This window comes from Musa acuminata, chromosome BXJ3-9, assembly GCF_036884655.1.
Source record: "Musa acuminata AAA Group cultivar baxijiao chromosome BXJ3-9, Cavendish_Baxijiao_AAA, whole genome shotgun sequence".
Lineage (NCBI taxonomy): Eukaryota > Viridiplantae > Streptophyta > Magnoliopsida > Zingiberales > Musaceae > Musa > Musa acuminata.
This window is the reverse complement of record NC_088357.1, coordinates 1004141-1027966: the sequence shown is the minus strand read 5'-3', so window position 1 is coordinate 1027966 and position 23826 is coordinate 1004141. Positions and strand designations below refer to the sequence as shown.

The following is a 23826-nucleotide window of genomic DNA, read 5'->3' as shown; positions in this document are numbered from 1 at the left end:
ATGCGAGCGATGGTTTATCGCAGGCATCGACGACAAAAGTTGACGTTGATGGCAATTGCGCATCGGATGTGACCACACCAGCCGTTCGATCGCTTGCCTCCATCTTTTCTAATCGACGATGACGATGACGCGACGAATTAATTTACAAATCCCAAAATATTAGATCCAATCTGTCGCATCAGTATAATCGAAAATTAAAATTATCCTCTAAATTAACAACAATAATAATAATGTTGAGAGTAATTGTATGATCGTATCATTGGTGTGTTTTTTTTGGGCATGAATGATTGGTTCATGTTGTGCATGTTAGGACTGTCACTCATGTTTTGATGATCAAAACACAGTTAACACTCCTTACCTTTTTCTTTTTTCCTTTTTTTGCCATCATGAAAACTAATTCTTTACTCTATAGTAGTAAAATATATTATTATTAGTAAGTGTCGAAGATAAAATTTCATCTTAGAATCGGAATCTTAGTGTTAACTATCAAAGTCTTTACTAACTAACGTAACTAAAATTAAGTTAAATCTTAAATATAAATCCAATTCTATATATTCTCAATCTAAAGAGAAATCCTAGAAATACTCCATGTGTTTTTCTAACATCATTCTTGTACTAAAATTTTCAGATATATACATGATGATATTTATAGAATAAACAGACCCTTAGTATCCAAAATTGTATTTCAAACTTCTTCTCTTTGTCTCTATTTTTCCTCTTTCACTATTATTGTCTTATTATTTTTATCATAAATTTTAACTATAAATCATAAAAATATCTTATATTTTAACATACAACAAAATGGATATATTCTTATGTCAATTATGTCCATTGAAATATCTCTAAATTCGATACAAATCATCAGAAGCTATAGTTTTATCAAAGATTATGAAACCTGTTCAGAAAACAGTTTGCCTTCATCATATTTGGTACCAAGTGTATCTTTTCCAATAATTATAAAGACCAAAGGGGAAAAAAGAGTATCGAAACGACACAAATTCATGATATTTTGTGTCAAACTTTCACATTTATCAGCTTATATAACCTAAATCTCACTTTAATATTTTGTATAATAAGACAGTTTTGGTTTGAGAAAAAGAAGAAGAAGAAGAAGAAACCATAATGAAAAGCAAAAAAAACTATGTTCAAAGATGGAAGTAGAAAATACTTCTTTTCTGAGTTGGAGACTTTTCCTTGTGAATTAGTGCCAAGTCCACAAGCAACTAAATGTGTGTGCGATGCATGTCCTACACATAGCTCTCACTACCTTCTTCTTTCTTCTTCACATGAACAATACGAGACCTTCAAATAGGTAAAGTTCCAAAGCAGTGCAAGTACAATAATGGCTGTGGGAACCCTCTTTTGTTCCTCTGCGGATACTTCTCAGGAAGGTAAAAAAAGCGAAGTTACTTGTGACTTGGCTTGCACTATGGACTGATTGATTCCTAAATCCAAACCCATCACAAATAAAGCTTCATTGAGCTCATCTTCTCCAATCCATATTGGCTGCTCGACCTCAGTTTTCTTTCATTCTTTGTCATCGGAGGAACATGTTCTTCCTCGTAGTTCCACTTCTGAGAATCGACATGTAAAAACTATGCTTCCCCCAAAACCGAGTAAGCTAAAGATGGGGTCTTACGACTGACTATGTTTGTGTAAACGCATGCATGACACAAATATGCCAACACATATAGTCTTCTTGTATTCTGGCAAATTGTTATTTCTTCGATGACAGGTCCCTTAATAATATAGCAAAACAAGATTAATGGTTTACTCATTAACTATCATTAAAAAGATGCAATGCAACACATATTTCCTTATCTTAATTTACACCAAAATTGTTACTCCATTTTTGTCTGTTCCGTAGTCACGAACAAATCTATTCGGATCATGTAAATATATAACACTTATTTCTGATCTTATCGCTCTACACAATTTTTTTTTCTTTCCATTTTTGATATCAATTATGTAAATAGAAGCTAATATAAGAGTTCCCGAGTTCCCGATGATGATCGACTCGAGTAGCTCAAACAAGAACATATCGGAATTAGGGAATGGAACATAAGTTTCTTTATTTTTGACATGATATCTCCTCGGAGATAATACTGATTCTAGAATTTCCTAGATCTCTATATATATATATATCCACATATTAATGAATGTATTTATATTTTTTCTTCATTTTTTTCTGATGGAAAACAGAAAATGCATCGAAATAGATAAAGAAAAAGACTGTGGATTATCATTCAGCATCAAGTAAATTCTCATTAAAATCAGCATCGATTCAGATTAAACTGTAAGGTTAAAATGGTTTGACGGAAATTGTTACCATGTCAATCATATGATGTCTAACAATATTTAACCAAGCAAGATAAAGAAAGTAAACCATCTTTCTTATGAGCTACACACAACTCTCTCTTTTGTACACATCTCATCAAATAGCAAGTTTAGCTACATGTTTACGTCAACGCTTTACTCTCACCAACTCCTCTCTCTCTCTCTCTCTCTCTACCATCTTCTCATCAGCCAATCCGAAGCTGATGCATTCCCCTCCGTCCATATGTCCAAGGTTGGGTCTGCATGATTTGAAGGCCGGATCCGATCCAAGACCGACGGACCAGCACTTTTTACATCCCGCCTCATCGTTCGACACGTACCCCGTCCCGGGACCAACGACTTCAATTCCACTGCCACCGCCACCACTCCATGTCAGTAGTCCCGCACGTAGCGACTGACTCCTCTGCTGGTTTCCGCATAAATGTTAACGTGAAAATGCCTTAATCACCGTTAAAATATCGGTAAATCTCATCCTGAGCGTACGTTTCGTGACGGGAAGATATTTGCTGTGCGGAAAATGGGAATATGGGAGTTTCCGAGGGTTGAAAGGGTGAGGCTTTGTTAGAGGTCGCCTTCGTCTTCCACTCGCCTATAAATAGCAAATGGGGTTTGGTTTCCCCTTCTCTTCCTCAGCGCGAAAGCTCTCCTTTTTCTCCTCCTTTCTTGTTGTTGTTGTTGTTGTTGTTGCTGTTGATCTGGTTCTTTGAGGGGAGGGGTGGGAAGGCGGAGATGGGGAGGGGGAGAGTGGAGCTGAAGCGGATCGAGAACAAGATCAATCGGCAGGTGACCTTCGCGAAGCGGAGGAACGGACTGCTCAAGAAAGCCTACGAGCTTTCGGTGCTCTGCGATGCTGAGGTCGCCCTCATAGTCTTCTCCAACCGCGGGAAGCTTTACGAGTTCTGCAGCAGCTCCAGGTACGTTGGCGCGGAAACGTGACCTGACCTAGAAAAGGTTTGCTTGGCTTGATCTTGGGTCGCTCCTGTTTTGTTGCTTGGTATGATGGGTTTCCGCTTTGGCCGGTTTCCAAGCTTGGATCTTTCTTATGGGTTTCCGGTTTCGTGAAAGAAATGGAAGGTTGATTGGACCTGATGATGAAATAGCACAAGATGGTGCACCAAAGGATTTGTTTTCCGATTTGGTTCTGCTACTTTCCTAAAAGTTTCTTTCTCGCTAGGGACCTGTGGACTGGACTATTTTGATGTTATGAAAATGGATCAGGCCTCTAACAATGAGATCTTTTTTTGCTTGCACCAGAAAAAGAAGCCAGCAAATGATCTGCGAAATGAACTCGCTTCGTCCTTCTCTGCTTCTCTATAATAAGAAATCTCTTTCTTTACTTCAACCTTAGCTTAAATCTTCAGCTGCTAGGCCAGAAATCACACACAAAAAAGAAAACTTTTTTTTTTCCCCCCGTTCCTTGTGCTTTTCACCAGCTCTACTCGACGGAGATTTACATGTGGATCTTTCTGGGAAAGAGCAATTTAAGATGTTATAGTCGATGTTGTTCTTATGGCTATGGTTTAAGGTTTCCTAACATCTTCAGTTTTTTCTATCTATTTTCTGGTGATCTCTCTTGGCACCCAAAAAGATCGGCTTGACTAATTTCTTCGTCTACCTTTGGCAGTTAAGAGAAACGTTTAGCCGAAAAGAAAGTCCAGGTTTTCTCTTTGGATTTTCTACGTATTATTACCCTTCCACATGTTTAGGGTTTCCTTCCGTGTTGTTTGATTCTGATTCAAGACTATTCAAGTACAGATCGGTGTAAGAAGCACAGCATATGGCAAGTATATGCTAAAATAGACCTCGATTTCAGTATGTGACTTGATAATTCTTTCTTGCAGAGTTAAGGTTCCATCACAGCGTCACTGTAGCGAAGAATTTAGGGTTTTAGCTCTTCCTACAAAGAAACCGCCTCATCTATCATTCTGCTGAAGAAGTCATGGCTTTTGAGGCAAACTAATCATCTTCTTGTCCTTTGGTTTTCCGGATTCCTCCTTGCCGTTCATATATACATAGCAACAGTTAATCACACAATTGTTCTGAAGAAACTAGGGTTTTTTGTTCTCTTAGATCCGTGCTGCAAGCCATCCGCACATTCACATCTCTATGCCCTTACAGCTCTTCTGGAAATCGTCTCTCTTTTTTCTGGTCCTTTGCTGTCTAGATTTCAGCGTTTGGAACCAGGCAGCAGTAACCCTTTGGTAAAAGCTTGTGCTTTCGAATTGTATGCATGGCTTCGCCGCAGAATTTCTTTTCCTGATTTGATTGCTACTTTTCGCAGCATTTATTACTGTATTCTTATTTCAAGGTTGTGTTTTGTAATTCGAAATTTCGGAAGCCATATTATATGTTAGCCAGTTTTGAGAATTTTGATGAATAAAATAAACTATCTACATCAACTTATAATATTTTTTTCCCCAAAAGTTAAAATCTTTGACGCAACAACAATTATACACAGCTTTTCTCGATTTTTGGGAAGTAATTCACTGTAGGACTTCCAAATGATGCTTCATTCTATCTCCTGTTCATCATCTTGGATTTCAGCCAATATAGTAGTATCTCAAAAAGAACAAAAAGAAAAACTTCTTTGAGAATGAAAATTTTATCCAATAAAATCTTGAGTTTCATGTAAATTTTCATCATACAAATGGATACCGCCTTGTTTTTCTTGTCTTCTTGTAGTTTTTCAAATATGATGCACTTGGCAATCCGTTTCCTCACCTTTTTTAGAATCAGAGAACTAATTTGAAGTTACTGCTTATCCTCAATAGTAACTAACTCAAACACCATCTAAAAGTTAGGTTGAGATCCTGTTCATAGTTTCTAATGGCCTCAAAGTGTTCTGTGACTATGCCAGGATCAGTAGATTAAATTGTAGTGCAATAATAGGCCTAGATGAAGAACTGGGAGAAAGATATATATTCTCAATTATGTTATTGATTGAATTGATTTTTCACATCTTTACCAAATCTTATGCATTTACCAATCTGTTTCCTCCCCCCTTTTTTTTTAATCAAAGAACTAATTTGAAGTTGCTGCCTGTCCTCAATAGTGACTGCTCATACACCATCTCAAAGTTAGTTTGAGATCATGTTCATAGTTTCTAATGGCCTTAAAATGTTCTGTGATCATGCCGGGATCATTGGAATAAATTGTAATGCTATAGTAGGCCTAGATGAAGACATATTTCTGAAAATTATACTATAGATTGAATCGATTTTTTCATATCTTTTAATTTCCATTTGAAGAATACATATGATCAATATGTAAATGCTATAATCGCTGCATACTGAAGAGAATAACAAAACAAGTAAAGATAAAAAATCATTAACCACAACTATCTACTCTTTTTAAGAAGCTAATTCAATCTTTATAAATGAGTTCACTTTTTTTAAAAACCATTTTAGAGTTTTTAGATCCCCACACTTGCAGTTGAGTTGTATGAACACCAAATCATTGGCTGGTTTGAGGAATCCATATATCGATGTCTTGCAAATCTTTGAGATATTATTTACAGAAAGAGAGAAGAGTCGAGAAACTTTCACCTTTTATCATGATAAGAATATGAAGGGAGAAAATATATGACCATTGAAAATCTGAGAGTAAAAAATGATGAATGGATGAGAGAATAATGCAATATTTTACTCATTTTGCAACTTCGTATTCACTAAAAATTAAACATGTAGCTACATTCTTTTAAACAATAAATATTATGGGAAACTTTATGTTTTTCATTTGCAAATCATTCTTTTAAGTTTTGACAAAGTACAAAAGTTTCATTAGTAGCTGACTCTATTTTCTTTTCCTTTTTGATTGTGGCTACTGAATTTTTTTTTCCATAACGGAAAATGCATATTTTAGTATTTGATTGTTTTAAGTTGAACAAATGATCACAACCAACCATGATTGCACATATATATATATATATATATATATATATATATATATATATATATATATTATTTTTCATATGCTGTTTTCTATTCTAATGACTTGCTTTTGTTATTAATTTTACAGTATGCTAAAGACACTGGAGAGGTACCAGAAATGCAACTACGGGGCACCGGAAACAAATATAATATCAAGGGAGATCCAAGTAAAAAAGTTTTTGGATTCTAAGGATCAGCTTTCTTCTCTTCTTTTGCTTTACACAAAAGTTATTTTTCTCAAATTTGTTCTGTTGGATTTGGTCTATGAACGAACAAAAACAGGCTATAGTAGCCCATCAATTATGCAAAGTTTCAAGAAATTTTGACATTTGAAACCATTTGCCATCATGACATCGTATTAATTGTAGTTGATTAGCCAAAGAAGCTGGAAAAAAGGAAAAATGAACAACTAAATTCTATAGAGTTTTTTCAAAGTCCAACATTTCATCTAAGGTTGGATCTGAATACAAATACTATTAATTGTCATTGAATTCCTTTAAAACTCGTAAATTTGTATTGTTTCTATATTATATAAGATCATTGAAATTAAGTATGACAAGAAGATTGCAATGAGATCCAAGTTTCTCATATAGAACTATATTTTCAGAAAGTTGCAAAGAATTTCAAAGATATCCCAATGGGAATTTGCAAATGCTAGATAGATGGTTGATATGTTTATACCAGTTAACTTAAAAATTGATTGTATGCCATCATTTGCATCAAGTTGCGAGTGTTCTAATTTTTGTAATTCTTTGTCTTATCACATTGTGCTTATTTGGTGAAATGGAAGCGCCAAAAATTAAGAGATCATAGAGTAATAAATTTGCAATCCATAAAAAAATTTGAGGGCCACTGAGATATATGGGGGAAGTGGGTGTTCATGACTACCAACATAGTATTATAGTTTTCATTTGCATACCAACATAGTACTATAGTGTACATTTGTTTTAAGCTCTGAAGGTTTTTGCCTGTCCTCAAAGAATATCATCAATACCTTCTTGGTGCACCTTTCAATTGTAAAATTAGGGTTGCAATTTTAAACTATATAGAAATAACAAACAAAAATTAGTTACAGTTTGTGCAATTTGTCAACCTATTAGCCAAATGTGTGCTTTCTGCATCATCATTTAGAGGATAACACATGCTATTTTTGTTAGTTTGCATGCCTTCCATGAAATCTATTATACTGGTATACTGGTATTATACAATTTTAAGTTAAAAAATGATGCTAATTTTTAGGTTGGCAGTAAGTAGTAAAGAATTTTGCTAAAGACATGGTTATTTTTAAAAAAAATCTCATGATATGCAGGAGAGAAGTAACAAAAAACAAAAAAGAAGAAGGAAAATTAGTAGCAAATGAACTTGTAAAATTTGTAGTGAAATGTTGATGGTGGAATAGCAAATTTCTATTAGGTAAGGGATAATGTAGAAAAATAACGTTATGGTTTCCAAAGAAGCTTTCAGTTAACTACTCTTTTCTTTATTGTAAAATTATATAGGAACATATAAGTGGGCCTTTGATCATTTAATTAAAGTAGCACTAAATTCATTGTTCACTTTAGCTGTTCTTTTTAGCACAGTCAATTAATCAAGTTATGAAATCATTAGATAGAAAGAAATATGAAGTTATGGTCAGTAGGAAGGGACTTAGACTTCTATCACTAGAACCACTATCGATAATTCTCCCATTGGCCACTATTACTATATAGTCTTTGCTATTATCAAGGTTGGTAGACTCACGATCAACATTGGTTCAGGAATTGGACAAATCAAATTGGTAGGATCATTATTGGACAAAATATTTTTAATAATTGTAATATAAACTTGAAATATAAACATTCCTTTACCTATATGTTACCTAATTACGATATCTGATACTTTAAAATGTTACGAAAAAAATATTAAATAAGACAACATATATAAGAATACAGGACATTGAAGAATTTACCTGAGTCATGAAATTTCATGGCTTCTCACCTCCACATTTTCATTATCTCTAGTTATTTTCAGTTGTCTAGCATATACTCAGTTTATTGGCACAGTTTAGATCTTTTGCTCTTCCAAGTTTTGCTTCTTCTTTTTCTTTGTTGATACTAAAATTAGAATGTATTGGGTTATTGAGGAATCAACAAAGGACACAACATAGCAATATCAATTTCCAGATAGAGTTTAAATTTTTAACTTAATTTGTGGTTATTCAATTGGTCAAATCTTGGAAGTTTGTCATATATACGATCTAGTCAGGAAAGAATATGTGATGCACAAATGCTTCAGCATTCAAAGAGTTAAATGCCTCCTTTTCATTATGATGAATAATTCTTCATTTGCTTCCTTTTCATTCAAAGAGTTATATTCTTCCTTTAAATAATTTTTATATGGCCTGTAGTTTATAACTTGTTCTCCTTTTCTTTTTTAAGTTTTACTAGTATATTATTATGTTAATTATATAGCATCTTTTGGTTAAATATTCAGGATTTGATATTGAACCATCAGAATTGCCAGGAACAAAACTTGGGACCATTTTTCCCCTTCAAAGAGGAAAAGAAATTAGTCTTTTTGTGTATATAGAAAGACAATTAAGAAAAAGAAATAAGATAAGCATTTTCAATATGACTATTCAAACAAGAAACAAACTACCATAGCTTTAGAGATAAAAAGTTGGGAAAATGTGAGATTAAAGGGTAACATGACTATTCAACCAAAGAAATTCGAGGCTAGATTTTGTTGTTGACTTTCTTTTAGGTCCTATTAAAACTTAACTATGCTTCTTTTTTTTTTCGTTTATCAATGATACAAGTTAATTTCCATGCTAGGGAAGGTACATTAACATAAGTATTATACTTTTATGGCCCCTCTTAAAAATAGTTTCAAGTTCGACGACTGCCGCCCTGCTTAGGTGTTATATATATGTAACTATTAGTTTTTGAGGTGTATATACTTCAAAATTGTTTGGATTTTCATAATTCTTACCAAAATTTTGCTTTTCTTATTTTATAGATATAAACTGATTACATGGCAGAGAGTTACTTAGGTTGGAATGCATGTTTGTTATGTAAAACTGTGAGCAAGTTATATGTATTAGATAGATGGACATTCCTGTGGGTGTTTCTCTTATGATATATGAACTTAGAGCCATTAAAGCAAGGAAAGAAAATGAATGGACCTCACAGGCAGACCTTTGTCTTTCATTGCATCATCAAAATTGGTCATGTTCAGTAGCCATATGAGCTAGATTTTGCATTCACAGCAACAGCTTGCTGTAGTTGCTGAACTTTTCTCCATCCTGCTAGTTAAAGAAAAGTTGTTCTTTTGGATGTTTTTTTATTCTTGTCCCTTTCAAAGTTTAGTGGAGAAACATGCTAGTGAATGTTGGATGACAAAGCACATACAATTAATAAATCAGTAAGTGCTAATGAGAAATTAGCAAATGAACACATCAAAATGTGAATGTTCTCCGACCACATGAGACCTGTTTTTCTGATTATTGTTGATCTTATCCGTATTCTTGCAACGTCACATTTTCTCCCTTTTCTTCTCTCTTGTGCTTCTGCTGTAGTTCTGCATCTTTCATATCTTCTGGTAATTAGAGAATGAAATAATCTGATGTCTAACGCTTCCAGTTTATTCCATCTTTTATTGTCTTCAGGCTACACCCTTTGTTTATTGAATCTCCAGACAAGAAGCATTTCATTCCCTAGTTTGCATCAAATTCTAAAATCATAAACTAACATGGTAGTCATTTTATTTATGGTATCATCAGAAAATGCTTTGACTTGGGAGTCTAGTCGCCACCATTCTAAGGGTTCTTAGATGTAATACATGCTATCACACGAAACTGGACGAAGAAAACAGTTGAGATACTTTAGAGATTGATAGTAAACCTTAATTGCTTGTATAACTGGAAATTCTCGGATAGGTTGACCATTTTTTTCCTACATGATTTCTCAACAATCAGAATAATATTATTCAGCAAAATGCTGCAACAGTCTGTCTAGTGCCTTCAGATTTCGGATGTGCAAACCAGAAGGCTCATTGCAGTTGCAGCAGTATAGAAATATAAGTAGTTACTATGTAAAGGATGTGCTTCCTCGATGAATTATTTGTGTTTTCTAAGTTTAATGATGATGTTAAATTCAGGCAATGCTGCGAATTCACATCTTGTTTTGGCAAACGCAGACTAGCCAACAGGAGTACTTGAAGCTCAAGGCACGTGTTGAAGCCTTGCAACGATCACAAAGGTGAACTTCTTTTGCCATCCATCCATCAACCTTAGTCTTCCTTTCTCTTACTGGAATTTTGGAAGATCATCAAAAGGAGTAATTGTCCATTTTTAATCTTCTTCGCGACTATAGAAATCTGCTGGGGGAGGATCTGGGGCCACTCAGCATCAAGGAGCTCGAGCAACTGGAGCGCCAACTCGATGCATCGTTGCGACAAATACGATCGACAAGGGTAATGTTCAGTCTCCTGATAGAAGTTGTTGGTAGCGACACTTGATAGGCCTCACTTATATTTTGTTCATCAGCTAGTTAAGCGATTGTTAAGCAAATGCTAAACACATCAGCTATTAACCATGAACTTGTATGATCCTTTGACAGACGCAGTGCATGCTTGACCAACTTGCTGATCTCCAAAGAAGGGTATCATTGCAAAATGAAATGCTTGTGAGCATATTTAGTTCTTACTATGTTTTCGAGTAACATCGTTTTTGAGTTGTGACAGGAACAAATGCTCTGTGAAGCTAATAAAGCTCTGAAGATAAGAGTAAGAAGCATTCTGATGCTCATGCAATCTAATACTAGACAACAGTTGGCTCGCTAATGACTCGAGAAAGAGTATAGTATAGCATACACCGGTCATCACATTGTCATGGTTTTCATGTGTCATGCAGATGGATGAAGGAAACCAGGCCAATCAGCAACAACTGTGGGATCCTAATGCTCATGCTGTGGCTTACTGCCGCCACCAACCACAGCCGCAGGGTGACGGGTTCTTCCAACCCATAGAATGCGAACCTACTCTTCAAATCGGGTAACTCCTGCTCTTCTTCTTCTTCCGTCTCTCACACGATCGCTGTGTATGATGACATCGAAGGCAGAGCAGATTGTCTCTCCATCTCATGCTATTTATTATTGGAGTAAAGAAATGGTAGATTAGAGTACATGAACTAAGAAAATATTCATGACGAAGATTGAAAAAGAAAAGAGAACAGTCGTCACATTGATAAGGTTACAAAGTCGGGGTATTTGATGCATGTTAAACCTGCACAAGACAGTTTTGACTCTAAAACTCATATAACATCATCAATCGATTTCAAGAATGGTTGTGTGTTCCACAGGTATCATCCAGATCAGATGGCGATTGCTGCGGCAGCACCTGGGCCGAGTGTGAGTAGCTACGTGCCAGGATGGCTTGCTTGACAGCAAGATAAGACCGGCATTTCTGGGTGCCTCTAATTATGTGTTGTATGCTAGCGAGGAATGCTCCTATTTCTTGTGCTGATGATTGCTTATATAACTGGCAAACATGATGTCAATTACTGTCGGATGATCTATATGTTATTAATGACCTGCTATAAAGACCTCCTTCGGAGGGAGGTAGTCCCAAGCGTCGTATGTACTCGAATGCTATTTGGTTCTCCTCCTAAGTTGCTGTCAGCTATGATGATTTAGTTTCAAATGCTATTTGGTCCTTGTTTTACGGCGCAGGCAAAGCCCTCTTTTATCTCGCCATGCCCTTCCCCGTCCTCCGCACCGTGAAGGAGAGGGTCTGCTCACCATGAAACATGTGGTGGGGGCGACGACTTCTTCCACCACCCGATATCCACCGACAGCACAGAGGACACCCTCAATGGCTCATCATCGGAGACCGCCGTTAGTCTTCATCACATCACAGCTCGGTAATATGACCAACTTAGTCCCGTATCGGTTGAGGAGCAAGAGAACCAAGGGGTCATAAGACAACCGTGTATCTTTTAAGTTTAATTCCGCACACCCCCAAGGTGCAGCCGTGCGTTGTCGATTGAGAAATTGAGGAGTTAAAGACTCATAAGATAATCGTGTCTCCCTTATCCTTAAAGGCACTCTATCGTACTCATCCAAAATGAATAATCTCTCGAACCCCTAAATAGCAATAGGAATAATATCCCTTATTTTTTAATCTTAAATTATCTATCGACAGTCCAAAGATAAATAATTTGATCTCTTATTTTCATTATTATCACTTCATGAAAAAAATATTCATTTCCATTAATTGAAGTACCAGTCTCTATATATCGAAGCACCAGTCTCTAATCCTCTATCTTTGGGCTATCGATAGTCAATTTAAGATTAAAAAAAAAAAATACTATTCCATATCTTTGGGCTATCCGTAGTCAATTTAAGATTTAAAAAAAAAGATACTATTCCTATTACTACTTATTTATCAATAATTCAATTGATTTGTCAATAATTCGATCGTACTCATGTAAAACAAACAATCCCTCGAACCCTAAAAGATTCGATAACAATAGGAATAATATCCCTTGTTTTTTAATCTTAAATTGTCTATCAACAGTCCAAAGATAAATAATTTGATCTCTTATTTTCGTTATTATCACTTCATGAGAAAATATTCATTTTCATTAATTGAAGTACCAGTCTCTGATCTCCTATCTTTGGACTATCGGTAGTCAATTTAAGATTAATAAAAAAAAATACTAATTTATCAATAATTCAACTGATTTGTTAATAATTCATCGAAATGTGCTCACATGAACTATTAACAAATCAATAGCAATAGGAATAATATCCCTTTTTTTTAATCTTAAATTGACTATCGATAGCCCAAAGATAGGGGGTCAGAGATGTTTTTTGAAGCTCTGTGACTCCGAAAGGACAAAATCGTACGAGTTCGATCGCACTCACCCAAAGCAAACAATCCCTCATCGAGACAGACCAAATGATCTCCTATCAGATTGACGCCTACCGTGGGACCCGAGTGACCCAAACCCTCTTTGACTCCCAACTTAGTCCCACGTCGATTGAGAAGTGAGAGAGCCAAGGACTCATAAGATAATCGTGCCTCCCTTATCCTTAGAGGCACCTTTTGGAGCTTTGTGATTTCGAAAGAACAAAACCGTACGGATTCGACGGATTCGATCGTACTCATCGAACAATCCCTCAAACCCCCCAGGGTTCAATAGCAATAGGAATAGTATTCCTTATTTTTTAATCTTAAATTATCTACCGACAGCCCAAAGATAAATAATTTGATCTCTTATTTTCGTTATTATCACTTCATGGGAAAATATTCATTTCCATCGAATCGAAGTACCAGTATCTATATATCATTCAGAACTTGGTAGATGGCAGTGATGCACTCCACAAACACATACTATAAACCAGAGAGACAACCGAAGGAGATGACGCCTTTCTGGTCATTCGTTAATCACCGAAGCTACTGCTCCCGAGATGAGAGGAACAACAGCAAATCAAGCTCGGCATCAAGCTAATCTCCAAGAACATGTTTTCGTTGACCGTACTCCGACACGACACAACAACGCATCCTCCTCTTAGAAATCCAGATAGCACAAACCTAATTATGACCATCCATCGGAGGTGATGGTGGTGGCGTGTCAGCCGGCGTAGATGTGGACGCCGATGGCGATGAGGAAGATGGTGACGAGAGCGAAGTAGAGGATGGCGTGGACGAGGATGGAGAGGCCGCTCGTCTGCATGTTGCCGAACTCCACCACTCTCGCCCTGGCCGGAAGCTGGATCAGCAGCCCCGGCGACAGCAGCACGAACAGCATCACCGCCACCACCACCGGCCCCCAATCCGCCATGAACCCCTTTTTATGTTGTTCTCCCCTCGCAGCAAGAAAGCATCTTATAGAGACAGAGAGGGGGCGGTTGTGATGTCCAGTTATGCAAGAAAGTGGGCCCAACATGTGTTATTTTATTATGAGTCGGGTAGCGGATGCGTGTATACGAAAGAAACGAGCATAAAGGACGACAGAGGATGGTTCTGGAGCGCAACACGTGGAGAGCTGTGGGAACACGTGGTGGCGCAGGAGGTCCGACGCGGCTGTTCTCTCCACTCACCGATGGCCGACCTCACGTGACGCTTTGGATGATCCCCACGACACCACACAAGTCACGAATTTGCACGGTGTTGGTGGCTTGCCTGTGGCGGACACTAATCTCCACTGCACACGTCACTCTCACGCTTCTGTGGGACTCTGTCGTCGTGTTGTGCACCATTTAAATCGGGTTTAACGGACGAATTTAAATTAACGAGAGAATTCCCAAATAAAAAAAAATCGAGTTTTTTTTAACGAAAATTTTTTTTTACTTAAAATAATATTAGAAGAATGCTATTAGAAAATTTTAAAAATAAAAATAATAGTATGATCGATACCTCATTATCATATGATTAATACGTTCTTATCATATGATTCATATTTTTATGATCAATATTTTCTTTTCATATAACGATATCTCATTGTCGTAAAGTTAATATTTCAGTATTACATGATCAATTCGAAGAAGTATACGTCCGATGATTTGAAATGCCATGATCCTTTAATGAACTTTGGGATAGATTGAGGTACATACAAAACTAGGAATTATTGGGTTTTAGTTCAAGCAAGCAATAGAAAAATTACACATACTCTTCTTCTTCATGTTGTTATTCAAAAAACAATTACATAAAACAGTTAAACGAAAGGTTTCTTGAGATGCCAAAGAGAATAACAATGACAAGTATGCGGACTTAATACTGTGAAACCAAAGCTCTTTCTTGAGTTGATGCCAAAGAAAATGAGCAAAGAATCCGATTCGATTCCCCACTCGCCATAACGAAAGTTGTTGAGCATTATATCGATCGATGGAGAAAGATAGCTTTTCTAACGAATCATTCTCCATCCATCCACTCCTTAATGTTCAACCAAGTTGATTAATCTAATCGAGTGATCCTTCCTTAATCTAAGCCAGTTTTCCCGGCACACACTGATTTGGTATGCGTTGCATGGATCATATTCAATCCAAGTCTACATACAGCACACGTATAAAGGTGGATTCCATGAAATGATTGCGGCGTTCCCCAGCTTTCCCGTCGTCTCTGATGGTGCGCTGAGCATATTGGCATCCGAGGCGGTGGCTTTATGTTGGCTCCTTCTTCCTTCCTTCCTTCCTTCCTTCTTCTGTACTCATCCTTCTTCTGGGAGAGCCATGAAGGACTGGGCTCCCTCCATCATCGCCACGGCTCTGTTTGCGTTCCTGTGTCCGGGCGTCATCCTGCAGCTGCCGGGGAAGCATCGCCCGGTGGACTTCCTCAACATGAAGACCAGCGTCGTCGCCATCTTGGCTCATGCTCTTCTCTTCGGCTTGCTCCTCTTGCTCTTCCTCGTCATCTTGAAGGCCCATCTCTATATCTGAAACCCTTTCCCTTCCCCTTGTATCTTTCAGCTCGGAGATCTTAGATGGTTATCATCGTTGGAATATTCTCAAAACAGTGTTGTATCATCATCTTCTTCTTTTAATGCTCAACGCACGGACACCATCGACCGGTAATTTCGCATCATGAGATGTACAAATCAACACGCACACACACACAACATCTTGACCATTAAAATGTTTCTTGATGAATCTCCTAATGACATGCATTGATATGATTTTTAATTATAGCATTTAGTACAAGATGATAATGCAAGAGAGATATTATATGTAATTAATATATATATATATATAATTAATTATATGTAATTTTATAATTATTTAAAAAATATTAGAGGATATTTAAGTATATTTTGAAAAATAAATAAATTAAATAATAAATAATATGTAAATTAGTCTTTGTTAAGCTGTGTTTTAACCGACCTGCCATTTGGCGGCACGCAAGGAAGCAACCTTTTCTTTCCGTAAATCCACCCAACCTGGAAACACAGAGATGTACCTTTCCCGACCATCTCCATAGATTGGTGGGTGCATTGTGGGTGTTCGGCTTAATGGGCATAACATTTCATGTCAAAGCACTAAAATAAAATAAAATAAACTATTGTTTTCCCCTTAATTTGAGAATGTGAGCGGTGATGGAAGCCCTCCGTTCCGTTCGAAACGGGGATGAAGAGGCGCGATAATAGAAGAAGGACACCGTGACAGCTCGAGTCCTCCGTTCCCCGGTGTGCTCCTAAGCGCTTCCTTGCCCATCTCGCGGGAGATTTGGTACTTCCGGTGGGGATTCGGGCCAACCGGAGATGGACCGCCGAGGCCATTCGAGGAGGAGCTCGTCGTTCAGTAGCTCGCCGGCGAGGAAGAAGCAGCCAGAGATCGGGAACACCGGTTGGAAGGCGCCCATCCCTCGTTCTCTGTGCGCTCCCTCTATTGCCTGCCTTGATTCAATCGGTTTCTACTTACTTTTTGTTTCTCGCAAAAAATGAATATTCTTGTAATGTTTGTGTCAAATTTCTCCGATCGGTGGGTGGAACAGCATGATGTTTTCTTCGATCAATCATTTCGTTGTTCTAATCGTATGCCTCTACTTCTAAACGAATGCATAGAATCACATCAAGCTCTTGAAGAAGATGATTGTTGCGGAAATTTTTGGTCAAAACTTCTAATTCTTATCCTACTCTTTATCTGTTGTACTGCTAAATCAAGATGTTCGCTGATGATCATGATGCTTATGTTGTGAATAAAGCAGGTAATGTGAAGTACGTTCTTAAAATTTTTGGTAGGAGACTGTTAGATTTGTAACTCACCTTGAAATTGATGACATGGGATTAATCATATCGTCAGCTTCCTTGCTTACCTATGGGATGGTTACATTTGATGTGATAATTCAGTACTCTTATACAGCTCCTGTTTCTTCTGGAAGCAGGAGTTTGAGTGGTGACAGAACCGTGAAGAGGCTACGATTGTCGAAAGCGTTGACAATGCCTGACAGTACAACGGTGCTGGAGGCTTGCCGACGGATGGCTGCTTGTAGGGTTGACGCTGCATTGCTGACTGACTCAAATGCTTTGCTCTGTGGAATCCTCACAGACAAGGTTGTTATACCATATTTTCATTCATCAATTTTGGAAAATTAAGTCCCTTAAAAGTTTAGTGCTGGTTTCATATTGTTTGAATTGGAAGGATATAGCAACCAGAGTCATTGCCAGTGAGTTGGTGCTTCAGGATACACCAGTTTCGAAAGTGATGACAAGAAATCCCATTTTTGTTCTTTCTGACATGCTCGCAGAGGAAGCATTGCAGAAGATGGTCCTCGGTTAGTATTGACTTAAAACCATGGGGTATTTTACCTATTCCTATCAAGTTAAAGATTTTACTTCTTCTTCTTCTTCTTCTTCTATTTTCAGGCAAGTTTAGACATTTACCTGTCGTTGAGAATGGTGAAGTAATCGCTTTGCTTGACATTGCAAAGTGTCTATATGATGCTATTGCACGACTGGAGAGAACAGCTGAGAAGGGAAAAGCTATTCAAGTCACCGTGGAAGGGGTGGAGAAGAACTGGGGAACATCTATATCTGGTCTGTGTCGACAGAATATCAACAGCTAATGTATTGTTGATGAATATTCGTATGTGATTTTGCTGGTTTAATGCATATGTTTCTTTTTCACTCCCTCCATCTTCTACAGTTCTACTGTTACTCCCTCAACTTCTTTAATATTTGCTATTTTGTTCATAAAAAAGGGTATTGTTTCTATTTTCTTTTGTGGAAATATTTTATCTTCAATTTGATTACTAAAAATTTTATGTGTGAATTTCACTTTTATCCAGGGCCTGGTACATTTATTGAAGCTCTTCGAGAACGAGTATTTCAGCCATCATTGTCAACAATTGTTCAAGGGAACTCAAAGTAGGTAATATATTTTTTGGGAATAAACCATATCATTAACAATGCTTATGTTATAGATGATTGCTCCACAGTGCCTTTATCATAGATGTTTGTTCAGATTAAACATATTTCTGATTGAATGTCTTTAGAGGATGATCTTCTTATTGTGAAGTTCATTGTATTAGGCATCTTACAGTTTCACCAACTGAGTCAGTTTTAGCTACCACCAAGAAGATGGTTGAATTTCAAATGAGCTCTGCAATTGTAACCAGTGGAAATAAGCCACTTGGAATACTGACGTATGCCCTTCAGTTCTAAATCTAAGTGCGTTTTCTTGAACAGCATCATCTTTACTATCAACCCTGCTGAGAATCTTACTTCCTCCTTTCCTGTGTTTCTTCCATATCAGTTCAAGAGATATTCTGATGCGTGTAGCTGCAAAAAATCTTTCACCAGATACAACTGCCGTGGAGAAGGTATGTGTTCTGCATGGAGCTTATCATTGTGCAATGTTTTCTTATAAGCTTGTTAGATTAGTCCTGTAAGTCTCTGGCCATCTCCACGATCTGCATAATGTTCATCTAACTAGTAGTTAATCTTGATAATGTATAATATGGTAAATGGTTTAGTCCAACACTTCAGTTTTCTGATTATGTAATTCATCAGCATGCATAACTATTTTGAGCAAACTATGAGATTCTTATAATTAGAATAAGCTCCTGCGCTTCATATTTTTCTAATAAATAACACACTAGTCTTTGCCTTTGTTTGCCTAGAAAAAGATAAAAAAAAAACAGAATATGGTTGTAACTACTCTGCACAATGACTCGGTAGAAGATGAATTTATTAAAAGTTATCTGATTAAGACTTTTCCAATGTGTATGTGAAACAATTTAATAAAATTCCGCAGATGCTATTGTCTTTGGATTGAGAGAAATGAATCAAAGAGAAGTATGAGAATCAAAAGGAAAACTTTTCATGTATGTATTAGAAAATACAGTCAAGTTTCGGAGACAAGTTAGGAATTTCTTCTATGTGCCACCAGATCTTCAGATTTGGTCACTTCTTCTTGATCTTCGAATATTATAGTCTATGATTTGTTTGAGAAAAAAGAAAGAAAATTATACCCATGTCAACAAGGATGAGTGCCTCTCCCATGTGTGGAAAATGGCCATTTTGTTCCTCACTAAGAGGGCTTCCAACTATTAGGCTATGGCCTTGTGTCCCCACCATCAACCAGCAATTGCTTCATCATGTATAGTATCATATCCAAATTTGATGTTCACAAAGTGGCGTGGAGGGAGTTCCTGAGTTCTAGCTTAAGTTTGTAGCACGTTTTGTCTATGCACTAATTGTTATATTGTGTATCGCATTCTAATTAGAGCATTGCTTGTGATTTAATTATTGGCCTGTATGCTGACAATAGAAGTTTACAGAGTGGCAGACATATTTAAGCAAAAAGTGAACAGAGAGTTATCTTTAAGAAAGTGTCAATAACTTTTTGCTATTCCATTGGAATTTCAGATTGAGGTAGCAAGATATTGTTTCACAATCATCTTGGTGTGTTGTGGTAGATTGTTAAGACATACCATAACAAATGTCTTATGTTTTTCTTTTCTTTTCTTTTTCTTTTTATCTTTTTTGGATTAGAAGGCAGGACATAGAGTATGTTTCTTAATCAATGGTTCCTTTATTCCTTTATGACGAGTGTGGACCATATCAAAACCGGTGTTGTTGCACTGCGTTTGAAGCTTTATATATTGACTCGAACAAAGCAGACTGATGAAGCCTGTACCTAGTTAAATATTGGCCCAAACAGTGTAGACAAGTTGTTATCAGTTCTGTCTAGGCAATCATACAATATACTAATAGCAGTTCGTTTACTTAACATGTATGGTTCTCATATTTAGGTCATGACACCAAATCCTGATTGTCGAGGCATCGATACCTCGATCCTTGATGCTCTTCACACTATGCGAGCTGGAAAATTTTTACATCTTCCTCTTACAGACAGAAGTAAGCTTTTTCTTTTTATTTTCCTTTCTCCAAATCAGAAGAAAGATGGTCTTCAGAAAGATAGCATCGGACATATTATTATTATTAGTCTTTTACTGTTTCTTATATCTTTTTGTTCATTACAGATGGTAATGTTGTGGCAGTCATTGATGTACTTCATATCATGCATGCTGCATTAGCCACGGTAAGTAATATTTATACTTTCACTTTGGACATTCCTTTGACAGCTCGTTTGTCTCATTGATTGACTCACTAAGCATGATGGTTATACTCCCTAGACTGTATGGTATATACCATTCTACTAGTTCACCTCGATTATGGTTTATAGCCAGACAAGTTAAATAGTTCATCTTATTTATTTGTATACCATGGTTCGTCTTACGAGTTCGTACCAGTGTACTAACAAGTTGTCAGTATGATATGTACTGAACAATACCGGGCCATACCGAGCATACCGATAGATGGTATATGGGGGTATACTGATGTATCGCCCATACGGGTCCCCTATCAAATTAGTACGTACTGCCCATACCGAGCGGTATGTTTGGTACAGCGAACCTTGCTATAAATGAGAGTATATGGTGAAGAGTTAAACTGTTACAAATGGACCAGCCTAAAAGTTGGTCTTACCAAATATGATAGTTGGATCATGAGATGGTGGTAATCTTAAGATATGTGTGGAAGTTAATTACACATATTTATGTATATATGCATGTATAAGATTTTAGACCATGTTTGGAACTTATCTGGCTATTGCAAGATATGAATTTATCTCTTCCTTTTAACCACTGAAAATTTTCATTTCACAGTTGCTTCACAGTGCTAATTTTATGCATACTTATATCACCTTGCCCTTAAATGTTTATTTGAAAGTAAAGAATGTAAAGTATATGTATACATACATATATCTACAAGATTTCATATATCAATCGAACCAGTATGTACTGATCATTATGTACTGGTCCAACCAAGGACCAGTAACAACTTGTATGATTCATTACCAATTGGGATTTAGTTTTCTGTTAAATTTTGGTGCATTGGATGATACAAATTGGTATACCACTTGGTATACTGGTGCCATACTGGTCCAACTGATTATTAAAACCAGTAAGGGACCATGATTGAAATCATTATGTATGCATACACATATATGCATTTGTAAATATGCATATACATATAAATCAACACACACACACACACACACACACACACACACACACATATATATATATATATATATATATATATATATATAAAAGTTAATGCTGAATGGGACTGCTGGTTGTGGTAGATAAGCCATGCCATATCATAAAAATGAGTTGATCTGCACGTTAGTGAACTATATGTATTATGCGAATTGATTTATAATGATCTTGTCTGTGGTTTACTTAATGATATTACATCAAAGATTTGTTTTGTTTAAGTGATGTATATTTTAGTATATGAGATCAATATTTTTCTTATTTTACTTTTTATATTATCTGAGTGTGTGTTTATTTCAGCTACCAGAAGACACTGATGAAAAAGAAGTTGCTTTATTATTGATATAGAATGAGTATCGGAATTGAGCCCGAGTTCTTTCATACTCAATAGATCTGTCTGGAACTTGTTGAACATCAGTCCTGCCTTTGAGATCACTAAGTGCTCACCTTATTAGTGTATATTTGTCATTTTTTTTTTTTGCAGCTTGCGAATAAATTTACTTTGGACTAATTGCAATTTATTTTGTGCTACCAATTACAGTTAGCTAGCTGCTGACAATGTCAAGCCGCGACATTGATAGAATGTCAGATATATTTTGTCATATAAGAATTTGTACATTTCTCTGTCTATTGCATTGCTCATAAAAAAATGTGATCTTAAGTTGGTTCAGGATTTCCATTATCAAAGCATTCAATTTTTGGATGTTAACTATGTTTACCTAGCCTAACATATCTCCATGACAGTATTTAGTTACTTTATCCTATAATCAACAATCTGTGACTAGAATAAAAAATTTCAATTCTGAACAAGCTGAAACTCCTTGTATATCAATTCATTACATTAGGCCTTTGCTTTATTTAATTGAATAATTTTGATGTCTTGTTTATCATCAACAAGTTTGAAAGCACTTCTGCTGTTGGAAATGAGGCTGCAATTTCCGTAATGCAAAAGTTCTGGGGTTCTGCAATGGCCACAGGACCTTTGGAGGAAGATGATAATACAAGGAGGTAACCTGCTTTGATTACACATGGAAAATGCCACCTTACTTAGATATTCCTTCAGGAGGTCATTAGTTCTCAGTCACCAACTCTGGCTGTGTTCCAGTGAAGGATCTACAAAACTGACTTCTGAGGTTACTGACATGGTGGGCTCTTCTTACCCTTCTTCGAACCTACCTGATATGTTTTCTTTTAAGCTCGAGGATAACAAGGGCAGGATGCATAGGTTCCATTGTGGTATATTTGCTACTCTCATGGTCTTTTGAATGCATGTTATTAATTAATCTTGACGTTTTGCCTTTTAGACTGACAATATTAGCCATTTCCATTTCAGAAACACAGAGTTTGACATACCTCATCACTTCCATCCTTGAGAGGGTGGGCGATGACATCAACAAGAATCATTTGGCACAGATTCTGGTATGTGCAGAATGATTCACCCCCATTTTGTGTCAAAATGTATACTTAGCCTGATTTCTCATTTTCAGTATGAAGATGAGGATGGTGACAAGGTCATCCTTGCATCCGACAGTGACCTAGCTGAAGCTGTGGACCATGCAAGACTTGCTGGCTGGAAGGCATGACCACCCAGCATATTCTTTTCATACTGGTCTCAATAGCACACTGCATCCTTTATGATATTGACACACTGGATGATACACAGATCTGTACCATCCTGAGTTAGTGAATAAAATAATATAAATTATCATTAAATAGCCCATGGCTTCTGCTTTCAGTCATAAGCCAGCTGAAATTAATGTATCATGTTGGCTCTTGATTGACCTCAAATATGTTTTTTTTCTTGGCGCAGGGATTGAGGTTACACTTGGATTACTCCGGCACAGGAGGTGGGAAGAAAGGTGGAGGATCAAGAAGAATGGACTTGTTAAACATGGATGCCTGGGCAGCGGCATACAACATGGTTGCAGCAGGAGCTGCAGTCATGGCTGGCCTGGGTATGATGGCTTACTTGAAGAGATTCGGGTCATAAACCGCATCACCAAGCCAAGGAATTCCAAGCAGGGAAGAAGGTGAAACCAGGCAACGCTGGTGTAAAAACAACCTTTGGTCGAAGCCATCACCAACCAACCCAATTCTGACTTTGGATCTCTCTCTCTCTCTCTCTCTCTCCCCGTAATTTCCTTTGACATCTGCCGAACAAGTGTCAATTAGAAGTAGGAAACGTTTTCCTTGGTATCCTGGTGACAGCATAATGTTCTGCCTATTGTCGGGTGCTTGTCGTTCTCATTGTAAAATATTTGTGGCGCCCCTTCTGGATCAAGTGGGTATCGTTGTTAGCCATGTTATCAAGAACGTGGTTGGCTCCACTGTCTCTGGCCGTCTCCCTCGTGTTGTTGTTGCCTTTGTGTTCTTGGAAGGCACCTGTGGTGTTTTCGTTGATATTTCTGTTTTGTGGACTCCCATTAATACATAGTCTTTTATGGGGACGTATACACACACCCACTAAGGATCGCCATGATTTGCTTTGGAGACACGAAGAATGTTTACTGCATGATAACAA

The 23826-nt window shown here is 37.0% G+C and overlaps 4 protein-coding genes and 1 long non-coding RNA gene across 9 annotated transcripts; 4 read left to right on the top strand and 1 right to left on the bottom strand.

The window, feature by feature from the left end:
• The first annotated feature begins 3041 nt into the window (after positions 1–3041).
• LOC135648951 (agamous-like MADS-box protein MADS4) lies at positions 3042–11945 on the top strand. The gene is made up of 8 exons (XM_065166988.1): positions 3042–3251; positions 6355–6433; positions 10443–10504; positions 10619–10718; positions 10865–10906; positions 10989–11030; positions 11158–11297; positions 11605–11945. The coding sequence occupies exons 1-8, from the start codon at positions 3067–3069 to the stop codon at positions 11684–11686; spliced, it is 732 nt and encodes a 243-aa protein (XP_065023060.1). The 5' UTR covers positions 3042–3066; the 3' UTR covers positions 11687–11945.
• LOC135648952 (uncharacterized) lies at positions 3258–6241 on the top strand. Its single transcript, XR_010501146.1, has 3 exons — positions 3258–3862; positions 3962–4098; positions 4179–6241. It is a non-coding gene; the product is annotated as an uncharacterized LOC135648952 (long non-coding RNA).
• Positions 11946–13654: 1709 nt separating the features above from the next.
• Positions 13655–14132, bottom strand: LOC135650159 (uncharacterized). Its single transcript, XM_065169347.1, has one exon. It carries the CDS (start codon positions 14089–14091, stop codon positions 13882–13884), a length of 210 nt encoding a protein of 69 aa, XP_065025419.1. The 5' UTR covers positions 14092–14132; the 3' UTR covers positions 13655–13881.
• Positions 14133–15364: 1232 nt separating this feature from the next.
• Positions 15365–15830, top strand: LOC135648734 (uncharacterized). The gene has a single exon (XM_065166652.1). The coding sequence runs from the start codon at positions 15479–15481 to the stop codon at positions 15683–15685; it is 207 nt and encodes a 68-aa protein (XP_065022724.1). The 5' UTR covers positions 15365–15478; the 3' UTR covers positions 15686–15830.
• Positions 15687–23762, top strand: LOC103996655 (CBS domain-containing protein CBSCBSPB5-like). Of its 5 annotated transcripts, none has more exons than XM_065166651.1 (14): positions 15687–15816; positions 17127–17295; positions 17384–17516; positions 17608–17778; positions 18030–18108; positions 18273–18386; positions 18497–18563; positions 19998–20103; positions 20229–20287; positions 22204–22313; positions 22411–22541; positions 22639–22724; positions 22793–22882; positions 23116–23762. In XM_065166651.1, the coding sequence occupies exons 2-14, from the start codon at positions 17182–17184 to the stop codon at positions 23293–23295; spliced, it is 1440 nt and encodes a 479-aa protein (XP_065022723.1). In that variant the 5' UTR covers positions 15687–15816; positions 17127–17181; the 3' UTR covers positions 23296–23762. The 5 variants fall into 5 exon arrangements, with proteins under 5 accessions (XP_065022723.1, XP_009415889.1, XP_018686919.1 ...); XM_009417614.3 differs by lacking the exon at positions 15687–15816 and adding an exon at positions 15975–16616; XM_018831374.2 differs by lacking the exon at positions 15687–15816 and adding an exon at positions 15975–16616 and having other exon boundaries at positions 17124–17295.
• Positions 23763–23826: the final 64 nt, after the last annotated feature.